At 44.1% G+C, this 20,392-nt stretch overlaps 1 protein-coding gene across 3 annotated transcripts in view; it reads left to right on the top strand.

Moving 5' to 3' along the window:
* Positions 1–1,328: 1,328 nt before the first annotated feature.
* The window catches only part of Ryr3 (ryanodine receptor 3), a 553,860-nt gene continuing 534,796 nt past the window's right edge, over positions 1,329–20,392 (top strand). For all 3 annotated transcript variants that reach the window (XR_015684544.1, XR_015684543.1, XM_087655160.1), the window contains exon 1: positions 1,329–1,523. Coding sequence is in view for 1 of the 3 variants with exons in the window: in XM_087655160.1 (XP_087511286.1) it covers positions 1,473–1,523 (51 nt within the window). In the remaining 2 variants the exon portion in view is untranslated. The remainder of the gene's footprint in view (positions 1,524–20,392) is intronic.

The following is a 20,392-nucleotide window of genomic DNA, read 5'->3' as shown; positions in this document are numbered from 1 at the left end:
CCAAAGATAGGACATAGAGGCAAGCATGACCAGGTGGCTCCCAAAATATAAGTGCCACAATGTATAGGTGGCGTGCTTTGTTGCAGGCAGCCTTTACAGGAGCTGGGAGCTTCAAACCCAGAGCTTCTACTCGCCTGCATCTTGAGGCACTTTCTTTTAAACATTTTTGATTTGCTCAGAGACTCCTTGACCAGCATACAGAAGGGACACCAAGCACTCTGAGCTCTCAGAGGACCAACCTCACTGCTCCCAAATCCTAAAAAATCCACCCAAGGCCAGGTAAGGATTAGTAGCCCCCCTAGGACCTGTTGTATATGCTTACTTTCCCCTGCTCTCCTGAGTCCAGGGGGCTGGCTCTAAAGTGCAGAGCAAGGGTAAATAAACATTGGCACAAAGAAACAATTCCGATGCCATCTGACTTGAGGATAGCATCTTGAAGCTTCCAGGGATTACTGAAGCTTTATTTATCGGGAGTGCAGTGTTCTTATCAAATTAAAAGAAACGTTTATTGAGTTTGTTCTTTGACGATCTCACACACGTGTAATGTGCATTCTGATCATTGTACTCTCTCCCTTATCAAATTTTAAAGAGCGAATGGTCTCTCTAAAGAAGAGCTACCCACGGGGTTCCAAACTTTGTTATGGATGAGCAGTCACCCTCATAGCGCCCTTCTCTCTTTGCTGCCTGAAAAAGGAAGGAACACTCATCACGGGTGGTGAGGGGTGTCAGAGGGTGGTGAGGGGTGTCAGCGCCATGCCCCGAATGGGCACTCCCACCCAAATATGAAACCAATCATATCTCTCTCTCTCTCTCTCTCTCTCTCTCTCTCTCTCTCTCTCTCTCTCTCTCTCTCTCTCTCTGTGTGTGTGTGTGTGTGTGTCTCTCTCTCTCTCTCTCTCACACACACACACACCACACACACACACACACACACACACACACACACACACACACACACACACCGTGTAAAGTGGACAAATCTATAGGTCTGGTGCCCAGTTTGGGGGCACTGAATCAAAGCAACTGGCCTTTGTGTAAGAGCCATCTTCCCGTCGCCGCGGGGCGCGCGTCTCCACCGAATGTGCGAATGTGCGGCGCCGAGCGGTGCGGGGGAGGTTCCACGGCTCCGGCCCGGGTCCCTCGCTCTGCCCCACACCCGCCCGGCGCGCGCCGCGTTGCGCTGTCCGCGGAGTCCGTGGCTGCCGCGCACTTGGCTGGGGCGAGAGGAGAGAGGGGTGGGCGGGCTGCTCGCCTGGCATTGGCGCTCTGCAGTGCAGTCAAGTGTTAGCCCAGCTCCCTATATGGTCGGGGATTAGCTCGGCGCTGCTGAGGCTGAGCGAGGAGCGGGAGGAGGAGGACAAGGAGGAGGAGGAGGAGGAGAAAGAGCAGCGGCAGAGCGGCAGTCAGCGCACGCCGCTGCTTAGGGAAACAGAAGCGCCCGAGGCTGGGGCGCCGCGCACGCTCCGGGAGCCATGGCTGAATCGGGAGAAGGAGGCGAGGATGAGATCCAGTTCCTGCGGACTGTGAGTCTCCGCGGCCGGGCGAGGCGGCGGGCAGGTGGGGAGGAGCGCGGCGCGGCGAGGAGGGGCTGCGCTGCGCCGCGGTGCGGGGCGCGTTCTCCGCACTCGCAGGCTGCAGAGGCGAACCAGCCACCTCTCCGCGGAGCGGTGAGGGGCTGAGTGGGAAGCGGCCCCTTCTCCAGCCCTTTCCCCCTTCATTCCGTGCTGCCATCTCACACTCTCAGGTCTCCCACCCCGGACTGCTCGCTCTCCGGGCAACTCGCTACTTGGTCTGAAACCTTTGATGCCCAAACTTCAAGCTGAGCTTGGCTCTTGATTCCTCAGACCCAGAAGATTAGAGGTGTTCCACGACCGGCCTCCTGTCACCTCCACACCTTGCCGGGTCCCTTTCCTCATTCAAGCTTGCCTTGGGGACAGCCAAGAAAGGAGCCAATTGGGCAGGGGCGAGAGTGGGGAGTCCGGTCTGGAAATCGGGCACCTGCTTTTGGTGGCAATACAGGGACCGATCAGAAGGGAATTCACCCAGTGCGGTCCGTCTTTCTTCTCTTTAAATCTCTATTCAGCAACTGCTGCTAAGCCTTACTTGACTCACCCGCGGGTGTGTGAGAGCTACTGTTTGTGCTCCAGGCTCCCAAGAACCCTGCAGAATGGGGAAATCCCGGTCTGTGGCTCCGCGTCATCAGGTCCCCTTCTTGGCACTGGATGGAGGGCAATGCTCCATCCCAGATTTTGGGAGCGGGGCAAAGTCCAGTGCGGCTTTGCCTGTCTTTTCCTTGGGGAGTTAACAATTCAAGGTGGACGACCACCTTGAAGGACAGGGGCAGCGGGTTGCTTCCTAGGGCTGATTTCAGCCACCTGACCTTGAACAATTCCTATAATCCTTTCTACGTAGCCTCAGTTTCCTCTTGTGTGAAATGGAGGTAAATGTAACTAGCATTTCTTGGAAGATAAGAGTGACATGAAATAGTGAATTCCATAGTATTTTTAAATTGCCAAAGGGTTTATAAGTGCTAGGTGACTGACGTATATAGGTCTGGAGAATTAGAATGAAATTCTTACCTTGCACTGTCCTCTTTAAGAGCACCCTGCTTCTTTCTGTCCCGGTCACAGAGGACAACTTCACTATGTCCATCTTTAGAACGTTCCCTCCTGCTTTGCAGAGTTTCCTTAATTCTTTTCAGACCCACCCCTACTTCTGTTGTCTCTTCTTCAAACATGGTTCCTTGATCAAGGCTCAGTCTTGGGTCTTGTTTGAGGAACTGAGAAGACTATTCACTCGCCTAAAACGTCTGAGAAGCCAGAAACTCTTCTGCTTTCTCCTGGTTCATCTTTACATTGTACACAACCCACTCCTGGTCTTAGGGCTCTGCCAGCTACCTGTTCTTCCCAGAGCCCTGTGGGGACCCTTCTGCTTTTCCTCCAACAGGTGTCCTCAGTATTGAATGGCTGAGAGCTTCTGGTTTTATGCCCTCTTCAGCCATGTTTGTTTGTTTGTTATTATTAAAAATCTAGTTACAGGTAATTGAGGAAATTTTATTTGGACAGATTGAGGCAGCTCGAAGATGAGACTCAGAGAGTTAAGGTCAGGAATTCAGAGCCTGACTTCAAGTCTTCATCTAAGCTGGTTGTCTTGGCTTCGGTAGCCATCTTCCCAGGCTTCTCCGTGCTGGGCCGTGTTGTTGGATTTGAGAACACCTGTAGCCAAGGTTTAACATGGCAGTGGTTCTTTAAGTTTGTCTCACCAGCTTTCTGGAGGTCAGAGTAAATGGGCCTCCTTTTAAGGCCAATCTAGAGCCGCTGTGAGGTTAAAGCACCCTGATAAATAGTCCCATTGCAGAGGACTGAGTATCTGCACAGCTCAGATGGAGAGCCGAGGTCACCAGGGGGTGACTCCCAGGAATGACAAAATCAACTCTTTCTTCACCATAATTACCTCGAATATTTTTTTAAGGACCGTGAGGCAGCTTACATAGGGTAAGCTTGAGAACCAGCTCCATCTTCTTCTTGCTCAGAATGGAGAAAGGTACAGGAAATCAAATGACTTGGCTGCAGCTGCCCAGCAAGTTGCTGGTAATTGTCATTATGTAATGTTAAGTTTAACTCCCAGTGGAGCTGTGAGGTCTGCTCCAGAGGTTAGAATATTAGGAGTCCATGCAGACGAATTTGACTCTGTTCCTCATTAGCCATGAATTAGATGAAACATTTTATTGGAACTCTGGAAATGTAAACTTGATCTCTGCACAAAAAAAAATTGACATTAACTTTGGAATTTTTTTTTGAAAGAATCACTGTGCTCTAGTGGCAGGGTAAGGTTTCACCTGTGAATATACCTGCACTGTACACAGTGTTTCACCTTGAACTCACTCACTTCTACCTTAGCATGCTCTGCTAAAGTATATTGGCCAAGTGTCAACCACCTTAACATTGCTCTGGACCAGAGGTGACTATATCTCAATGGAACAGAATCATCCTCTTGCAGCTGTGAACTTTAAAGAATCGCTGTCTTAGAGAGCAGAGGCTTTTAAATCTACTTGAAAAAAATAAACTACAGAGTAGCATCCTTCCATGGATCCTAGTCAAATTGAGGGTGATTGTGATGTCGTGTGAATCGCGCAAGTGACAGCAGTGAAAGCAGCCAGAGTTATCGATGGCATGGGATGAGCTAGAAGGCAGCCGGCCGAGGTGTGTTTGGTGTAGCTTTAGACATGTATGAATTGATGTTCTATACTCTGGCACGTTTGAAACCCACTGCTTCATAAATAAGAGTGGGGTTGACAGGAAAGGCTTTGGAGAAGAAACTCAATACTCTTACACTCCAAACCTCATGAAGGTGCTGAAACATCATAGGTTTTGAAGTCACTGGAAGCCCTCTCTGTTATGCAGAGAGACAGACAGAAGAATCACCTGATCCGTATGGCTAGAATTTTCTCTCCCACTGCTGTTGGCAGTAGCATCTTCCTCCTTTCCAGTTGCTTCTGCTGACGTAGCCAGTGTCACTGACGTGGCTCTGAGGCTGCTCAGAAGCAGATAAACCTGCCAGCCACTGATCCAAAAACAAGAAGTTATGGCGAGAAGAGTGACAATTACCCTGTCTTCAGACAGTTGGCAGGATGGCTGGCATCAGGAGTGCCAGCAAGATACAGTTTTCCCAAAGACTACAGTAGCCATTTAAAATTACGACAAAGCTCTGAGTCTTCACTTGCTGTTTTCATGATACCGCAGACCTTGTTAACTTCATTCTATCATACGTGGACTTAAAACAGAACTTGGGATGAGGTAGCCGTCCGTTTCTCTTAAAGATAGGTCAGAGGCTGCCTAACTGAGCCCTCTCTATAGAAAGTTGTTCTCCTGTGCCCCTGAGCTGCTCTTGACCAAGGAAAGGTATTTGGATTGAAAGTCAAGGGCTGCTCCCGTCCTTCCACAGTAATTCAGACAGATCCTTGTATTAGAATTCTACCACTGTTGTGAGCTCTGCCCTTCTGGAACTCGTGGCTCCTGGCTAGAGTGCTGGTGCCTTGTGGATGCTAGCTTGCTTGTCTTGTAGGCAGTATTGACTTACTTCCCAGCTCTTGAAGTAAGATGCTTTTGCTCAGGATGTCAAGTAGGAAAGATGTGAAAAACATCCTCCTGGAGCTAGAGAGCAGAATGGGGGCAGAGCTAGAAGGCAGATCGCACATACCCAGGTGTGGACCGCTGCAGGACCAACCAGGGGCTCTACTGCTGAATGAGTGTGAATGTTAAAATCAGCCTCCCAAGGCCTCTACAGGGCTCCTCAGCTACACGGTCTCTTCCTCAACAATCTCTCAGAGTTGGTCTGATTCTGCAACAGTGGAGTCGAGTGCAGAAATATTCTCTTCTTCCCAGTGAAATGCCCCTGGTGGGTGTGAACAGGAAGCAAGGCCCTTTCTTCCTAGCAATCGAGTTGTGTTGGGAAAACTGCTTTCGCATTAGGGTGTCGTGGCTTTTATCTGCTGTGGGTCGGGTTTGACCAGAGGTTTTACCTGATGTTTGGCTGCAAGCTTGGAGATGTCAGTCATGAGATGTGGCCCACAATGAAGAGTGAGACCAAGAAACCAGCGTGCAGTTGGTGGGTGCATGACTAATGCTTTCGTTTATTCGTTTTTATGCAATTATTAAGGAAGGACGAGGACACTTAAGGGAAATGGGATTTTTCTAACAGGATTTTAGTTTCTAACATTCATATAATGTATAGTAAATATATTTCTTCAGTTCTTTTGGGCTGACCTGAAAGGGGAAAATGTTGAAACAGAAATGAGTGGGAGAAATTTGTCTGGAGAGCAAAATACTTTAGTGCTCATTTTTGAGACATTTGTGTTTGAATAGGTTTATATCCAAACTTGTCTCTGATTATTTTGTAATCATTTATTCTACTTTATCCCCTGGCTTTCCCTTTGTATCATTGCTACTTAAAGAATGTTCCAGTTAAAGCCACTGACCATGTGATTTTTACTGACCTGGCATCCTTTCCAGTGACTTTCCTCTCTCCATGTAGGGCTAAGAGGACTCTATCTCTAGAATACACACAGCAGCTTCTTCTCCTCAACTTCATACCAGAACAAACCCTTATAAATTAGCTATTTTCATAGGATACCCTCAATATAAGATTTCTCCAGTAGGAATAGAAGGCTGTAATAAAAGCTAACCTTACAGGAATCCTTGTTTCTTATTTAGTTCATTCGTGACCTTAATTAAGAAAACTGAATTTTTGTTTGTTTCATTTCACCCTCTGTAGCTTGCATACAGAGATATCTTACATACGGAGGTATCTTACACACAGAGAGAGATCTTACACACAGAGAGATCTTACATACAGAGGTATCTTACATAGAGAAATATTATCTGTATCCCTGGAGCTGCCTTACTACTAGGAGAGTCACGAAAAGCAATTCCAAAAATACTCCCAATGACAAAGGCAGGTGCCTTTCATAGGGCACTGTCATTGTGTGCGTCCTACAACAGGTAATCAATCCTGCTTGTGATTGGCTCTCGATGGAAAAGTACCGGAGTGATTCCCATCTCTTTACCATGCCCTGTGCCTTCAACCCACCCAGGGAGGATGCCATCATGTGACTAGAATGAGCCCCAACTTCTCTCAAGCTATCTCTTTAGAGGACACAAAGGCAAGTTGTAGCACATATAGCTATGCAGGCTTCTGGAAGTCCAGCTGTGTAACAGGACACTCAGATGCTTATTATCATCCCAGAACATCACCGAAGCTGCTGGTGTCACAAAGGTACTTCCTGCTACTTAATCCCACAGCTCTTATTTGTGAAGCTTCCCTTCCCAGTCCCCTCCATTCCCCTTTAAAGTTCAACACTCCTTTCTCTCAGGGACTTGTGTGCTTTTAAAGCCAATGTAGCTTCCCCAACCCAGGATTTCACTGTTTCTTTTATCTGTTATCTGTGTGGGCAGAAGAGGGTCTTTCGCAAAACATTTTGGGGTAGCTGGACACAGATGCCATGGTGGTGGCCTTAGCCAAGGCTAAGACTATAGGGCAACCATGCTCCCCCAAGCCCCATGTTTATCTTGCTGGTCTTAGGTTGATGTCCTCACAGACATTCCCTTGTTTGGGGTATTTTAGGGACACACTTCCAGCCACCGCAGTTTACCTTGGTTCGGTGAGTTTTGCCCTCACAGCACCTCTTCAGTTCAGAGAGACAGAAGAAAAAGTGCTGGCACCTTATCCCGGATCCTGCCACAGGGACGAGCCTGCCCAGGTGCCAAGTTCTTTTTGTTTTGTTTTGTTTTTCCTTCCTTATGTCATCCCTGATTCCTGATTGTTCGAAAACAAGTTCAGATTGGCCTGAGGGGGATGACACAGTACTGCAACGCAGAAGAACTATACACCCGTCCCCAACTCCTTCCTTTTTGTAGCTCAGAGCACGTTGTGACTCTATCATCCAAACTGTGCTATTGTCCTCTGAGACTGACACAGCATAACCACTAGGCACTGACTCACCTGCCCCTCCCGCTCTCTCTTCTCCATATCCCTAGACAGTCCACCCTCCACTAACTTAGGGGGATCTTTGTATTGGCACGTTTCCCTGGGGGTAGCAATTATCTCATTCAATGCCCAAGAAAAATGAGACATTTCATCCTAGAAGTCAGATTACAATGATATTCAGAAACTACGCTTTCCTCTGGAGTGATAGCAGCTTGTTTTAAAGTATGGAGGAAGCGAGGAGTAACTCTGGAGGCAGAGTTACAGCTGGCTGTGCAGGATCTCACTATCCATCAGCATTTTCTGCCGAGGTCACTTGATGGGTGGTCGATGCTACAGGAAGTAGCCAGTGTGGCATGCAAGGCACAGCAGCTGTAATGAAAACGGAGGAGCCAACGTGTAGGCTGATCTCAGTGTCAACATGACCTGTGTACAAGATATCTCTCTTCTTTGTCTGCCTTTGGGGTAAGGCATTGTCTCAGGATGTTTCCTCTATCAAGAAAACTGAACTGTGAAATTACGAGTTCAGCAGGTACCACTACTGATTGGAATCATTAACAGCCGAACAAAGCAAGTTCCCAAAGGAGTAGGAGTTGCACTGGAAAAAGAGAGCACGTGGGAACAGAGCTTAGAGTGGGAAGTGTGTGGGAACAGCACTGGGTCATGGGGAACCCTGAGTAGGATCAGAAGAATCAACGTACAGAAATCCGGGCTGCATGTGTGTGGATGAGTGGGGAGTAGCGGGAGCAGAGGAAAGGAAGCTGCAACGGACAGGGTCAGAGCTGCCCAGCCTAACTCAAGCATTAGGAAGAGCAGCCTTCAGAGTCAGGATTGAAGCTAGGCTATGCATTATCTAAAATGACTCTTGATTAAAGACAACATTGAGGAAGGAAGCCCCAGCTTTTCCTAAGATCATGTGGCTCTACATCAAAGTGAGAACCATGCGTGCATCTTCCCTGAGGTAGAGGAGCAGCCGAGGGAAAAATTCCATTTTCAGCCATCATAATCATTCTCCTTGATGTCTAACTCATTGTAATCCTAAGCAAATGATCTGGACTCCCCCAAAACCAGCCCAGAACAGTATTATAGAAAACAAGGAGAGTATTGAGGGGAGACAAGGGGAAAAAACCCAAACTTCCAGGAAGTTGGGGCAATGTTACCCCACCAGTGACGAGGCCTGGCAATGCTTCTCTTAAACAATTTCACACAGAGCTCTCTAATGAGCTCTGTAGGAGAGCTCATCAGAGGGACCACAGGAAGCAATGGGAATTCTCAATGCCACATATATGTCCATATCGTAAGGTGTATTGATTTGAACTCCCACACTGTAGTATAGACCAGATCCCGGCTGAACGTAACAGTAGGACAGTAAGAGGGATCTGGCTGGCATATTATCACATTGATTCGGAAGCAGACTCTAAGAGGTCATATGGAAAGAAAAAACAGCTGTCCTATGAGTCTCTCATGGCAGTCACTTAGCACATGTTACTGTAGTTCTCCTCCAGACTATCCTCTTCTGTCTAGGTTGGAGAAGACAGTATGAATAAACACCGTTAATACTTTGAAGAAACCATTTTCTTTTCTTTTCTTTTTTTTTTTTTTTTTTGCAAGAGATGAAGGATGAAAAACACAAGAGAGAACACATGGGTCAAGTGAGTAAGTCAGAGCCATAGAGCCATAGGGATGTTCTACAGTGGTGGTTCTCAACCTGTGGGCCGTGACCCTTTTGTCAAACATCTATCTCTAAAAATATTTACAGCATGATCCATAATCATAGCAGGATTACAGGTATAAAGTAGCAATGAAAATAATTTTATGTCTGGGTGTCACTACAACATGAGGAGCTGTGGTAAAGGGTTGCAGCATTAGGAAGGGCCAGAACAATTCTTCTAAAGTGTTTCTTTTGCTATATACCTGAGGGGTATCCTTGGCTTTCCTTTCTGAGGATTTTAGTTCACCCACTGTAAAGGCATGCTAGTGATTATTACATTTCTGAGACACTTTGGAGCATCTGTCTTCTCCAGAGTGCCCCCCCATGCTGCCCCATCAACCAGCAACACACACAGACACACACACAGAGATAGATAGATAGATAGATAGATAGATAGATAGATAGATAGATAGATAGATACTTAGAATAACTTATTTTTTGTTGCCTGGAAGACATTTACCTTTGTAAAGCATTAACTACATTCATTGTGAAATTCAGACACACAGGGATTTTAATTCAGTTTAATCTATTCCTTTACACCTATAGACTAAAGGAACCACAAGTTTAAACATTTTGAGGGAATCAAACAAATACCTAAATGTATAGATCAGCTTTATTTGCAAAGAAGGGCTGGCCTGCCGCACATATTCCAATAAACAAACAAAATTCTTAACACTACCAGTCAAGCAAAACACATCTGCAGCAGAGTTCAGAGCTGCCTGCCAGTTTGCAGCTGTGGATGAAACCTCAGAGCCTGTTGGAATGAACGCATTTTCCAGAACGCATGAATATTTTTATATGAATAGGATTGGGCTTAACACATATCAAGGTCCTTGGATAAAATGTTAACATAAAAGATGATGTATCATTTATCACAGTATAAGAGAGAGAGTTGGCAGGCAGACAGATTAATGGGTTTAAGGAGTGATAGATGTTATCATCAAAATGAAGGCAGAGTTTCCCAGCCTTTGAAAACCCCTTAAAATTGTTCTAGATATAGATGTAATAAAATTTTAAGCAAGCAAGCTATCTGGTCAACGTTTATTGAGCAACTACTCCCTCCCCCGTCATTCTGAACAAGTCCTTGGAACGTGCATAGATGAGGAAGACCTTGTAATGGTGAATGATCGAGAGCATCATGTTAGGAGGGTCCTCAGCTGTGTCTCGAATTAGCAAGGACATCGGTTATTTGGGGTGCAACTTTTTGCATGTTTATATGGTAAATTCTGGTTAATGTGTATGACCTTGGGGCATTTAATTTTATACCTGTCTCCTCTTGCGTTAAATAAGGGTGCTAACAGTGCCTGTCCCAAAGAGTTGTTGTGAGGATTAAAGGAGCTAATCCATGTAAGGTGCTTAGAGCATCACCCAACAGATAGTAAGTCCTCTGTAAATATTAGCTATTAATATTGTCTCGACAAACAGTGCAAACATTGGCATTAGTCACATTAGCTATTCAAATGTCACTACATATTCATTTTATGGCTGGAAAGTACAAAGAGACAATCCCCTATGGCTACTTCATGGTCTTGATTCCCAACCTTCTTTTAACTATAAATATAAGCAAGCCTGGAAAATGGAAATGAACTGCAGGAGTTGGCCCTCAGGAGTATAGCTTGTCTGGTTAGCACCTGAGGGTCTATGTTGCAAAGCTTCTTGATGCAAAAGCCAGTGATTCCTCCCACTGGCCGTTTCTACTCATGTCAAAGGATAGGCAACATATTTTGGAGAATTCTCAACCATGAAAATCTCATTGTCTTGATGGAGGAGAACTTTTGTTCAGCCCATGCTTTAATACATAATATTGTCTCTCTGGGAATCGTTTTGTTACCTGTGGGAAGGAAAACTATCCTAGGAAGTTTGGTAAGGTAGGGCAGGTGGTGACCTGGAGACTAAGTGGGCAAACACCTGAGGCTTAGATGATTCCCAGCTCCCTGCCAGACTCCTGACTTGGAACACATGCTATGCTTCTCACATAAAAGAGATGATGTTACTATGCAGGGTTGTTGAGTTTTCAGACTCTTTGACATCCAGGTGCCACTAGTTCCAGTGGAGATAGTCCTTGGATTGACAGTGGCAGGCTTGGTGTTCATTGTGGCTGGGAGTGCAGAGAGCCTTCTGGTAGATTAGGCGATGGCTCCGTAGGCAAAGGTTTTCTTCATGGCTTCCCACGGTGGATCATGATGAAAAGAGGCAGACCATGGTTCTAAACAGTTTACTGTCATGGTGGAAAATGAATGCGTGAACCTTACTCCCTTTCTCAGGGTGGACCTGAGATTAAATACCTTTTGCAGGGAGCTTATTGGCTAAACCCTCCATGTCTCTAGGTACCTCATTAGCACGGGGAACTTTGTCTTGAGCCTACATGACCACAGGTCATGTCTCTTTTATGTGAGAAGCATGGTACATGTTCCAAGTCAGGAATTTGAGGAAGCTGGGAGTCAACTAAGCCTCAGGTGTGTGTCCCCCGAGTATCCACCTGCTCTAACTTACCAAACTTCCTGGCATGGTTTTACGTCCCACTGTTACCAACAACATGTAGTCATTGCAAAGAATTGGCTACTCATTATTTCAGTTACAATCCCCTCTTATTTAACAACCCAATAGTGAATCTAAAGCCAAACTTGACTCTTCTTCTATGCTAAAATGATATCTTTCCTACAGGCTTATGCTGAGGGTAGTGCTTCGAACCTCTGATTTATTATTCTCCTTTCTATCTTATTTGAAGAAAAATTTCTTAACCCCCTCTGCTTTCCATGTAACTAAATTGGATAACATTGGTTACTGAAATGTGTGGGTATTTACCTTGTTAAAATACTCCAATGTATAGGGAATGACAAGTGTGTAGGAAGGCCTAGGCGAGGACTAGGACGAGCATATGCTTTTTTTTTTTTTATTGGTCTCACACTTCATTCATAATTCTGTTTCCATTAACTGTTAACTGAATTAGACAAGTATATGGAAAATGTAATTTTAAAAAGTCAAATATAATAGATTGGCTTTTGATTTCCTTAATGAAAGGAGGAGTCTTTGGGGGGGAGTTACTAAATCTAAGTATTTTACTAAGTACCAATACCTTTCATTTCTTACACTGTGAGTGGAAAAGGTGTAAGGTGAACACGATCACCACCATGTCAGAAACGGGTTGGAAAGAAAGCTTATATGGATGAGCTATTCTATCTATTCCAACTTCAACCCCAGGCTCCTAATCCACGGAGTTTTGAAAATGTTGATAGTCTACCTATTAGTTACTTTCGCTGTTTCTATGATAAAACCTCTGGACAAAAGTAACTCCAGGGAGAAAGGTTCTGTTTGGATTCACAGTTCAAGGTTGCAGTCTATCACGGCGGGACAGTCATAGTAGCAGGAACTTGAGGGAGCTTGTTGTGTTGTAGCCAGAGCCAAGAAGCAGAAAACAATGAATGTTTATGTGCAGCTCACTCTTCTTTTCTTTTTTTTTATTATTCCTTAATATCTCTTTTTTTTTATTAACTTGAGTATTTCTTATATACATTTCAAGTGTTATTCCCTTTCCCGGTTTCCGGGCAAACATCCCCCTCCCCCCTCCCCTTCCTTATGGGTGTTCCCCTCCCAACCCTTCCCCCATTGCCGCCCTCCCCCCATAGTCTAGTTCACTGGGGGTTCAGTCTTAGCAGGACCCAGGGCTTCCCCTTCCACTGGTGCTCTTACTAGGATATTCATTGCTACCTATGGGGTCAGAGTCCAGGGTCAGTCCATGTATAGTCTTTAGGTAGTGGCTTAGTCCCTGGAAGCTCTGGTTGCTTGACATTATTGTACTTTTGGGGTCTCGAGCCCCTTCAAGCTCTTCCAGTTCTTTCTCTGATTCCTTCAATGGGGGACCTATTCTCAGTTCAGTGGTTTGCTGCTGGTATTCGCCTCTGTATTTGCTGTATTCTGGCTGTGTCTCTCAGGAGCGATCTACATCCGGCTCCTGTTGGTCTGCACTTCTTTGCTTCATCCATCATGTCTAATTGGGTGGCTGTATATGTATGGGCCACATGTGGGGCAGGCTCTGAATGGGTGTTCCTTCAGTCTCTGTTTTAATCTTTACCTCTCCTTTCCCTGCCAAGGGTATTCTTGTTCCTCATTTCAAGAAGGAGTGAAGCATTCACATTTTGATCATCCGTCTTGAGTTTCGTTTGTTCTAGGGATCTAGGGTAATTCAAGCATTTGGGCTAATAGCCACTTATCAATGAGTGCATACCATGTATGTCTTTCTGTGATTGGGTTAGCTCACTCAGGATGATATTTTCCAGTTCCAACCATTTGCCTACGAATTTCATAAACTCGTTGTTTTTGATAGCTGAGTAATATTCCATTGTGTAGATGTACCACATTTTCTGTATCCATTCCTCTGTTGAAGGGCATCTGGGTTCTTTCCAGTTTCTGGCTATTATAAATGAGGCTACGATGAACATAGTGGAGCACGTGTCTCTTTTATATGTTGAGGCATCTTTTGGGTATATGCCCAAGAGAGGTATAGCTGGATCCTGAGGCAGTTCAATGTCCAATTTTCTGAGGAACCTCCAGACTGATTTCCAGAATGGTTTTACCAGTCTGCAATCCCACCAACAATGGAGGAGTGTTCCTCTTTCTCCACATCCTCGCCAGCATCTGCTGTCACCTGAGTTTTTGATCTTAGCCATTCTCACTGGTGTGAGGTGAAATCTCAGGGTTGTTTTGATTTGCATTTCCCTTATGACTAAAGATGTTGAACATTTCTTTAGGTGTTTCTCAGCCATTCGGCATTCCTCAGCTGTGAATTCTTTGTTTAGCTCTGAACCCCATTTTTTAATAGGGTTATTTGTTTCCCTGCGGTCTAACTTCTTGAGTTCTTTGAATATTTTGGATATAAGGCCTCTATCTGTTGTAGGATTGGTAAAGATCTTTTCCTAATCTGTTGGTTGCCGTTTTGTCCTAAGCACAGTGTCCTTTGCCTTACAGAAGCTTTGCAGTTTTATGAGATCCCATTTGTCGATTCTTGATCTTAGAGCATAAGCCATTGGTGTTTTGTTCAGGAAATTTTTTCCAGTGCCCATGTGTTCCAGATGCTTCCCTAGTTTTTCCTCTATTAGTTTGAGTGTGTCTGGTTTGATGTGGAGGTCCTTGATCCACTTGGACTTAAGCTTTGTACAGGGTGATAAGGATAGATCGATCTGCATTCTTCTACATGTTGCCCTCCAGTTGAACCAGCACCATTTGCTGAAAATGCTATCTTTTTTCCATTGGATGGTTTTGGCTCCTTTGTCAAAAATCAAGTGACCATAGGTGTGTGGGTTCATTTCTGGGTCTTCAATTCTATTCCATTGGTCTATCTGTCTGTCTCTGTACCAATACCATGCAGTTTTTATCACTATTGCTCTGTAATACTGCTTGAGTTCAGGGATAGTGATTCCCCCTGAAGTCCTTTTATTGTTGAGGATAGCTTTAGCTATCCTGGGTTTTTTGTTATTCCAGATGAATTTGCAAATTGTTCTGTCTAACTCTTTGAAGAATTGGATTGGTATTTTGATGGGGATTGCATTGAATCTGCAGATTGCTTTTGGTATAATGGCCATTTTTACTATATTAATCCTGCCAATCCATGAGCATGGGAGATCTTTCCATCGTCTGAGGTCTTCTTCAATTTCTTTCCTCAGTGTCTTGAAGTTCTTATTGTACAGATCTTTTACTTGCTTGGTTAAAGTCACACCGAGGTACTTTATATTATTTGGGTCTATTATGAAGGGTGTCGTTTCCCTAATTTCTTTCTCGGCTTGTTTCTCTTTTGTATAGAGGAAGGCAACTGATTTATTTGAGTTAATTTTATACCCAGCCACTTTGCTGAAGTTGTTTATCAGCTTTAGTAGTTCTCTGGTGGAACTTTTGGGATCACTTAAATATATTATCATATCATCTGCAAATAGTGATATTTTGACCTCTTCTTTTCGGATCTGTATCCCCTTGATCTCCTTTTGTTGTCTGATTGCTCTGGCTAGAACTTCAAGAACTATATTGAATAAGTAGGGAGAGAGTGGGCAGCCTTGTCTAGTCCCTGATTTTAGTGGGATTGCTTCAAGTTTCTCTCCATTTAGTTTAATGTTAGCAACTGGTTTGCTGTATATGGCTTTTACTATGTTTAGGTATGGGCCTTGAATTCCTATTCTTTCCAGGACTTTTATCATGAAGGGGTGTTGAATTTTGTCAAATGCTTTCTCAGCATCTAATGAAATGATCATGTGGTTCTGTTCTTTCAGTTTGTTTATATAATGGATCACGTTGATGGTTTTCCGTATATTAAACCATCCCTGCATGCCTGGGATGAAGCCTACTTGATCATGGTGGATGATTGTTTTGATGTGCTCTTGAATTCGGTTTGCCAGAATTTTATTGAGTATTTTTGTGTCGATATTCATAAGGGAAATTGGTCTGAAGTTCTCTTTCTTTGTTGGGTCTTTGTGTGGTTTAGGTATAAGAGTAATTGTGGCTTCGTAGAAGGAATTCGGTAGGGCTCCATCTGTTTCAATTTTGTGGAATAGTTTGGATAATATTGGTATGAGGTCTTCTATGAAGGTTTGATAGAATTCTGCACTAAACCCGTCTGGACCTGGGCTCTTTTTGGTTGGGAGACCTTAAATGACTGCTTCTATTTCCTTAGGAGTTATGGGGTTGTTTAACTGGTTTATCTGTTCCTGATTTAACTTCGATACCTGGTATCTGTCTAGGAAATTGTCCATTTCCTGCAGATTTTCAAGTTTTGTTGAATATAGGTTTTTATAGTAAGATCTGATGATTTTTTGAATTTCCTCTGAATCTGTAGTTATGTCTCCCTTTTCATTTCTGATTTTGTTAATTTGGACGCACTCTCGGTGTCCTCTCGTTAGTCTGGCTAAGGGTTTATCTATCTTGTTGATTTTCTCAAAGAACCAACTTTTGGTTCTGTTGATTCTTTCTATGGTCCTTTTTGTTTCTACTTGGTTGATTTCAGCTCTGAGTTTGATTATTTCCTGCCTTCTACTCCTCCTGGGTGTATTTGCTTCTTTTTGTTCTAGAGCTTTTAGGTGTGCTGTCAAGCTGCTGACATTTGCTCTCTCCTGTTTCTTTCTGCAGGCACTCAGCGCTATGAGTTTTCCTCTTAGCACAGCTTTCATTGTGTCCCATAAATTTGGGTATGTTGTACCTTCATTTTCATTAAATTCTAAAAAGTTTTTAATTTCTTTCTTTATTTCTTCCTTGACCAGGTTATCATTGAGTAGAGCATTGTTCAATTTCCACGTATATGTGGGCATTCTTCCCTTATTGTTATTGAAGACCAGTTTTAGGCCGTGGTGGTCCGATAGCATGCATGGGATTATTTCTATCTTTCTGTACCTGTTGAGGCCTGTTTTTTGACCAATTATATGGTCAATTTTGGAGAAAGTACCATGAGGAGCTGAGAAGAAGGTATATCCTTTTGCTTTAGGATAGAATGTTCTATAAATATCCGTTAAGTCCATTTGGCTCATGACTTCTCTTAGTCTGTCGACATCACTGTTTAATTTCTGTTTCCATGATCTGTCCATTGATGAGAGTGGGGTGTTGAAATCTCCCACTACTATTGTGTGAGGTGCAATGTGTGTTTTGAGCTTTAGTAAGGTTTCTTTTACGTATGTAGGTGCCCTTGTATTTGGGGCATAGATATTTAGGATTGAGAGTTCATCTTGGTTGATTTTTCCTTTGATGAATATGAAGTGTCCTTCCTTATCTTTTTTGATGACTTTTAGTTGGAAATTGATTTTATTTGATATTAGAATGGCTACTCCAGCTTGCTTCTTCTGACCATTTGCTTGGAAAGTTGTTTTCCAGCCTTTCACTCTGAGGTAGTGTCTGTCTTTGTCTCTGAGGTGTGTTTCCTGTAGGCAGCAGAATGCAGGGTCCTCGTTGCGTATCCAGTTTGTTAATCTATGTCTTTTTATTGGGGAGTTGAGGCCATTGATATTGAGAGATATTAAGGAATAGTGATTATTGCTTCCCGTTATATTCATATTTGGATGTGAGGTTATGTTTGTGTGCTTTCATTCTCTTTGTTTTGTTGCCAAGATGATTAGTTTCTTGCTTCTTCTAGGGTATAGCTTGCCTCCTTATGTTGGGCTTTACCATTTATTATTCTTTGTAGTGCTGGATTTGTAGAAACATATTGTGTAAATTTGGTTTTGTCATGGAATATCTTGGTCTCTCCATCAATGTTAATTGAGAGTTTTGCAGGATACAGTAACCTGGGCTGGCATTTGTGCTCTCTTAGGGTCTGTATGACATCAGACCAGGATCTTCTGGCCTTCATAGTTTCTGGCGAGAAGTCTGGTGTGATTCTGATAGGTCTCCCTTTATATGTTACTTGACCTTTTTCCCTTACTGCTTTTAATATTCTTTCTTTATTTTGTGCGTTTGGTGTTTTGACAATTATGTGACGGGAGGTGTTTCTTTTCTGGTCCAATCTATTTGGAGTTCTGTAGGCTTCTTGTATGTCTATGGGTATCTCTTTTTTTAGGTTAGGGAAGTTTTCTTCTATGATTTTGTTGAAGATATTTACTGGTCCTTTGAGCTGGGAGTCTTCACTCTCTTCTATACCTATTATCCTTAGGTTTGATCTTCTCATTGAGTCCTGGATTTCCTGTATGTTTTGGACCAGTAGCTTTTTCCGCTTTACATTATCTTTGACAGTTGAGTCAATGATTTCTATGGAATCTTCTGCTCCTGAGATTCTCTCTTCCATCTCTTGTATTCTGTTGGTGAAGCTTGTATCTACCGCTCCTTGTCTCTTCTTTTGGTTTTCTATATCCAGGGTTGTTTCCATGTGTTCTTTCTTGATTGCTTCTATTTCCATTTTTAATTCCTTCAACTGTTTGACTGTGTTTTCCTGGAATTCTTTCAGGGATTTTTGCGATTCCTCTCTGTAGGCTTCTACTTGTTTATTAATGTTTTCCTGTGTTTCCCTAAGTGTGTTCATGTCTTTCTTGAAGTCCTCCAGCATCATGATCAAATATGATTTTGAAACTAGATCTTGCTTTTCTGGTGTGTTTGGATATTCCATGTTTGTTTTGGTGGGAGAATTGGGCTCCGATGATGGCATGTAGTCTTGGTTTCTGTTGCTTGGGTTCCTGCGCTTGCCTCTCGCCATCAGATTATCTCTAGTGTTACTTTGTTCTGCTATTTCTGACAGTGGCTAGACTGTCCTATAAGCCTGTGTGTCAGGAGTGCTGTAGACCTGTTTTCCTCTCTTTCAGTCAGTTATGGGAACAGAGTGTTCTGCTTTCGGGCGTGTAGTTTTTCCTCTCTACAGGTCTTCAGCTGTTCCTGTGGGCCTGTGTCTTGAGTTCACCAGGCAGCTTTCTTGCAGCAGAAAATTTGGTCTTACCTGTGGTCCCGAGGCTCAAGTTTGCTCGTGGGGTGCTGCCCACGGGCTCTCTGCAGCGGCAGCAACCAGGAAGACCTGTGCCGCCCCTTCCGGGAGCTTCAGAGCACCAGGGTTCCAGATGGTCTTTGGCTTTTTCCTCTTGCATCCGAGATGTGTGTGCAGGGAGCAGTCTCTTCTGGTTTCCCAGGCTTGTCTGCCTCTCTGAAGGTTTAGCTCTCCCTCCCACGGGATTTGGGTGCAGAGAACTGTTTATCCGGTCTGTTTCCTTCAGGTTCTGGCGGTGTCTCAGGCAGGGGTCCTGCCGCTCCTGGGCCCTCCCCCACGGGAGCCCAGAGGCCTTATACAGTTTCCTCTTGGGCCATGGATGTGGGCAGGGGTGAGCAGTGTTGGTGGTCTCTTCCGCTCTGCAGCCTCAGGAGTGCCCACCTGACCAGGCGGTTGGGTCTCTCTCTCAAGGGGTCTGGGAGCAGAGAGCTGCTGCGGGCCGGGATCCGAGGGTGTGGGACTTCCGGTAAACACAGAACGTGCCCGGTCCTAGAGGAATTCTGCTTCCGTGTGTCCCAAGCTCACCAGGCAGCTTTCTTGCAGCAGAAAAGTTGGTCTTACTTGTGGTCCCGAGGCTCAAGTTCGCTCGTGGGGTGCTGCCCACGGGCTCTCTGTAGTGGCAGCAACCAGGAAGCTCACTCTTCTTTTCTATACAGCCCATCCCAGCCTAGAGAATGGTGCCATCCACAGTGGGTACATCTTCTTACTTCCATTAATCTAATCAAGATTATCCTCCACAGGCTTACCCAGCAGCCCATCTCCCTGATAATTCTATATCCCATCATGTTGACCATTGAGATTAAGCATTACACCTACAGAGAGGGGTCAAAACGAAATGAAGACATTCCAAGGTTCTCTTGAGCAAGGCCCTATTTTGTTAGTTAGTCTCCCTTCTTCTCAACATTCTAAGTTAACATTTGAAGATATTTTCAGGCACATGCTTTATAAAGCACTAACTGCTCCAAAGATAGCAAGCATACAAGCATTGCTACATGTTGTGTGTCCTGCCAAAAATTCTTGTATTGACACCTTAATCCAGAATTTATGTGTTGATGATAGTTGAAGACCCTTGGGCAGTACTTGGGATTAAATGATGTCGTGAGAGTTGAGCCCCTAGGATGGGATTAGTTGCTTTAGGTAACAAGAAACAGAGATCTGAACTCACCTGTTCCCTACACTGTTTGTGCTAATTTTCCCTATTCAAAAATGTAAGGAACTATGAAGAGCTGATGCTAACACCGGTGCTCTTGCACTTCCAACCTCCAGACTGTGAGCCAAAATCCTCTATTGTTCATAGTTTAGGAAGATTGTGACAGTAGAGGAGGCAGATTATAGCATCATAAAACAGGCTAGGACATGCTCATTAGAGGCAATAATGAGATCTGATTATATAGGTATTGAGCTTAGTGGCCTAAATAAATACATATTCAGTCAAATGTATTGTGTATATAATTCATGTATACTATGTATTTGCTAATACAAAATAAATGGTTTTGTGTTTTGTAGACATGTATTTTTGTCCGTAAGTATTATCATATTGATTCATCATTAGACATGATGGCACAGACTTCCTGTAAATGACTGTAACTAGTAGGTGTTGCCTAGTCAGGATATTTGTTTCTTTCACAGAACATCTTAGTTCTCTTCTGTTATCAGTCACTATAGTTGATGGTTCTCCAATGGCCTTGCAATCTATGCGTCTGATGTATGTGGTCTCTAAAAATATTACTGAAGTGTTTAAGGTGGTTGAGACCTGTGTG

Source organism: Rattus norvegicus, chromosome 3 (assembly GCF_021556685.1).
Source record: "Rattus norvegicus strain SHRSP/BbbUtx chromosome 3, alternate assembly SHRSP_T2T, whole genome shotgun sequence".
NCBI lineage: Eukaryota > Metazoa > Chordata > Mammalia > Rodentia > Muridae > Rattus > Rattus norvegicus.
The sequence above is the reverse complement of the archived record's forward strand: the minus strand, read 5'-3'. Positions and strand labels throughout refer to the sequence as shown.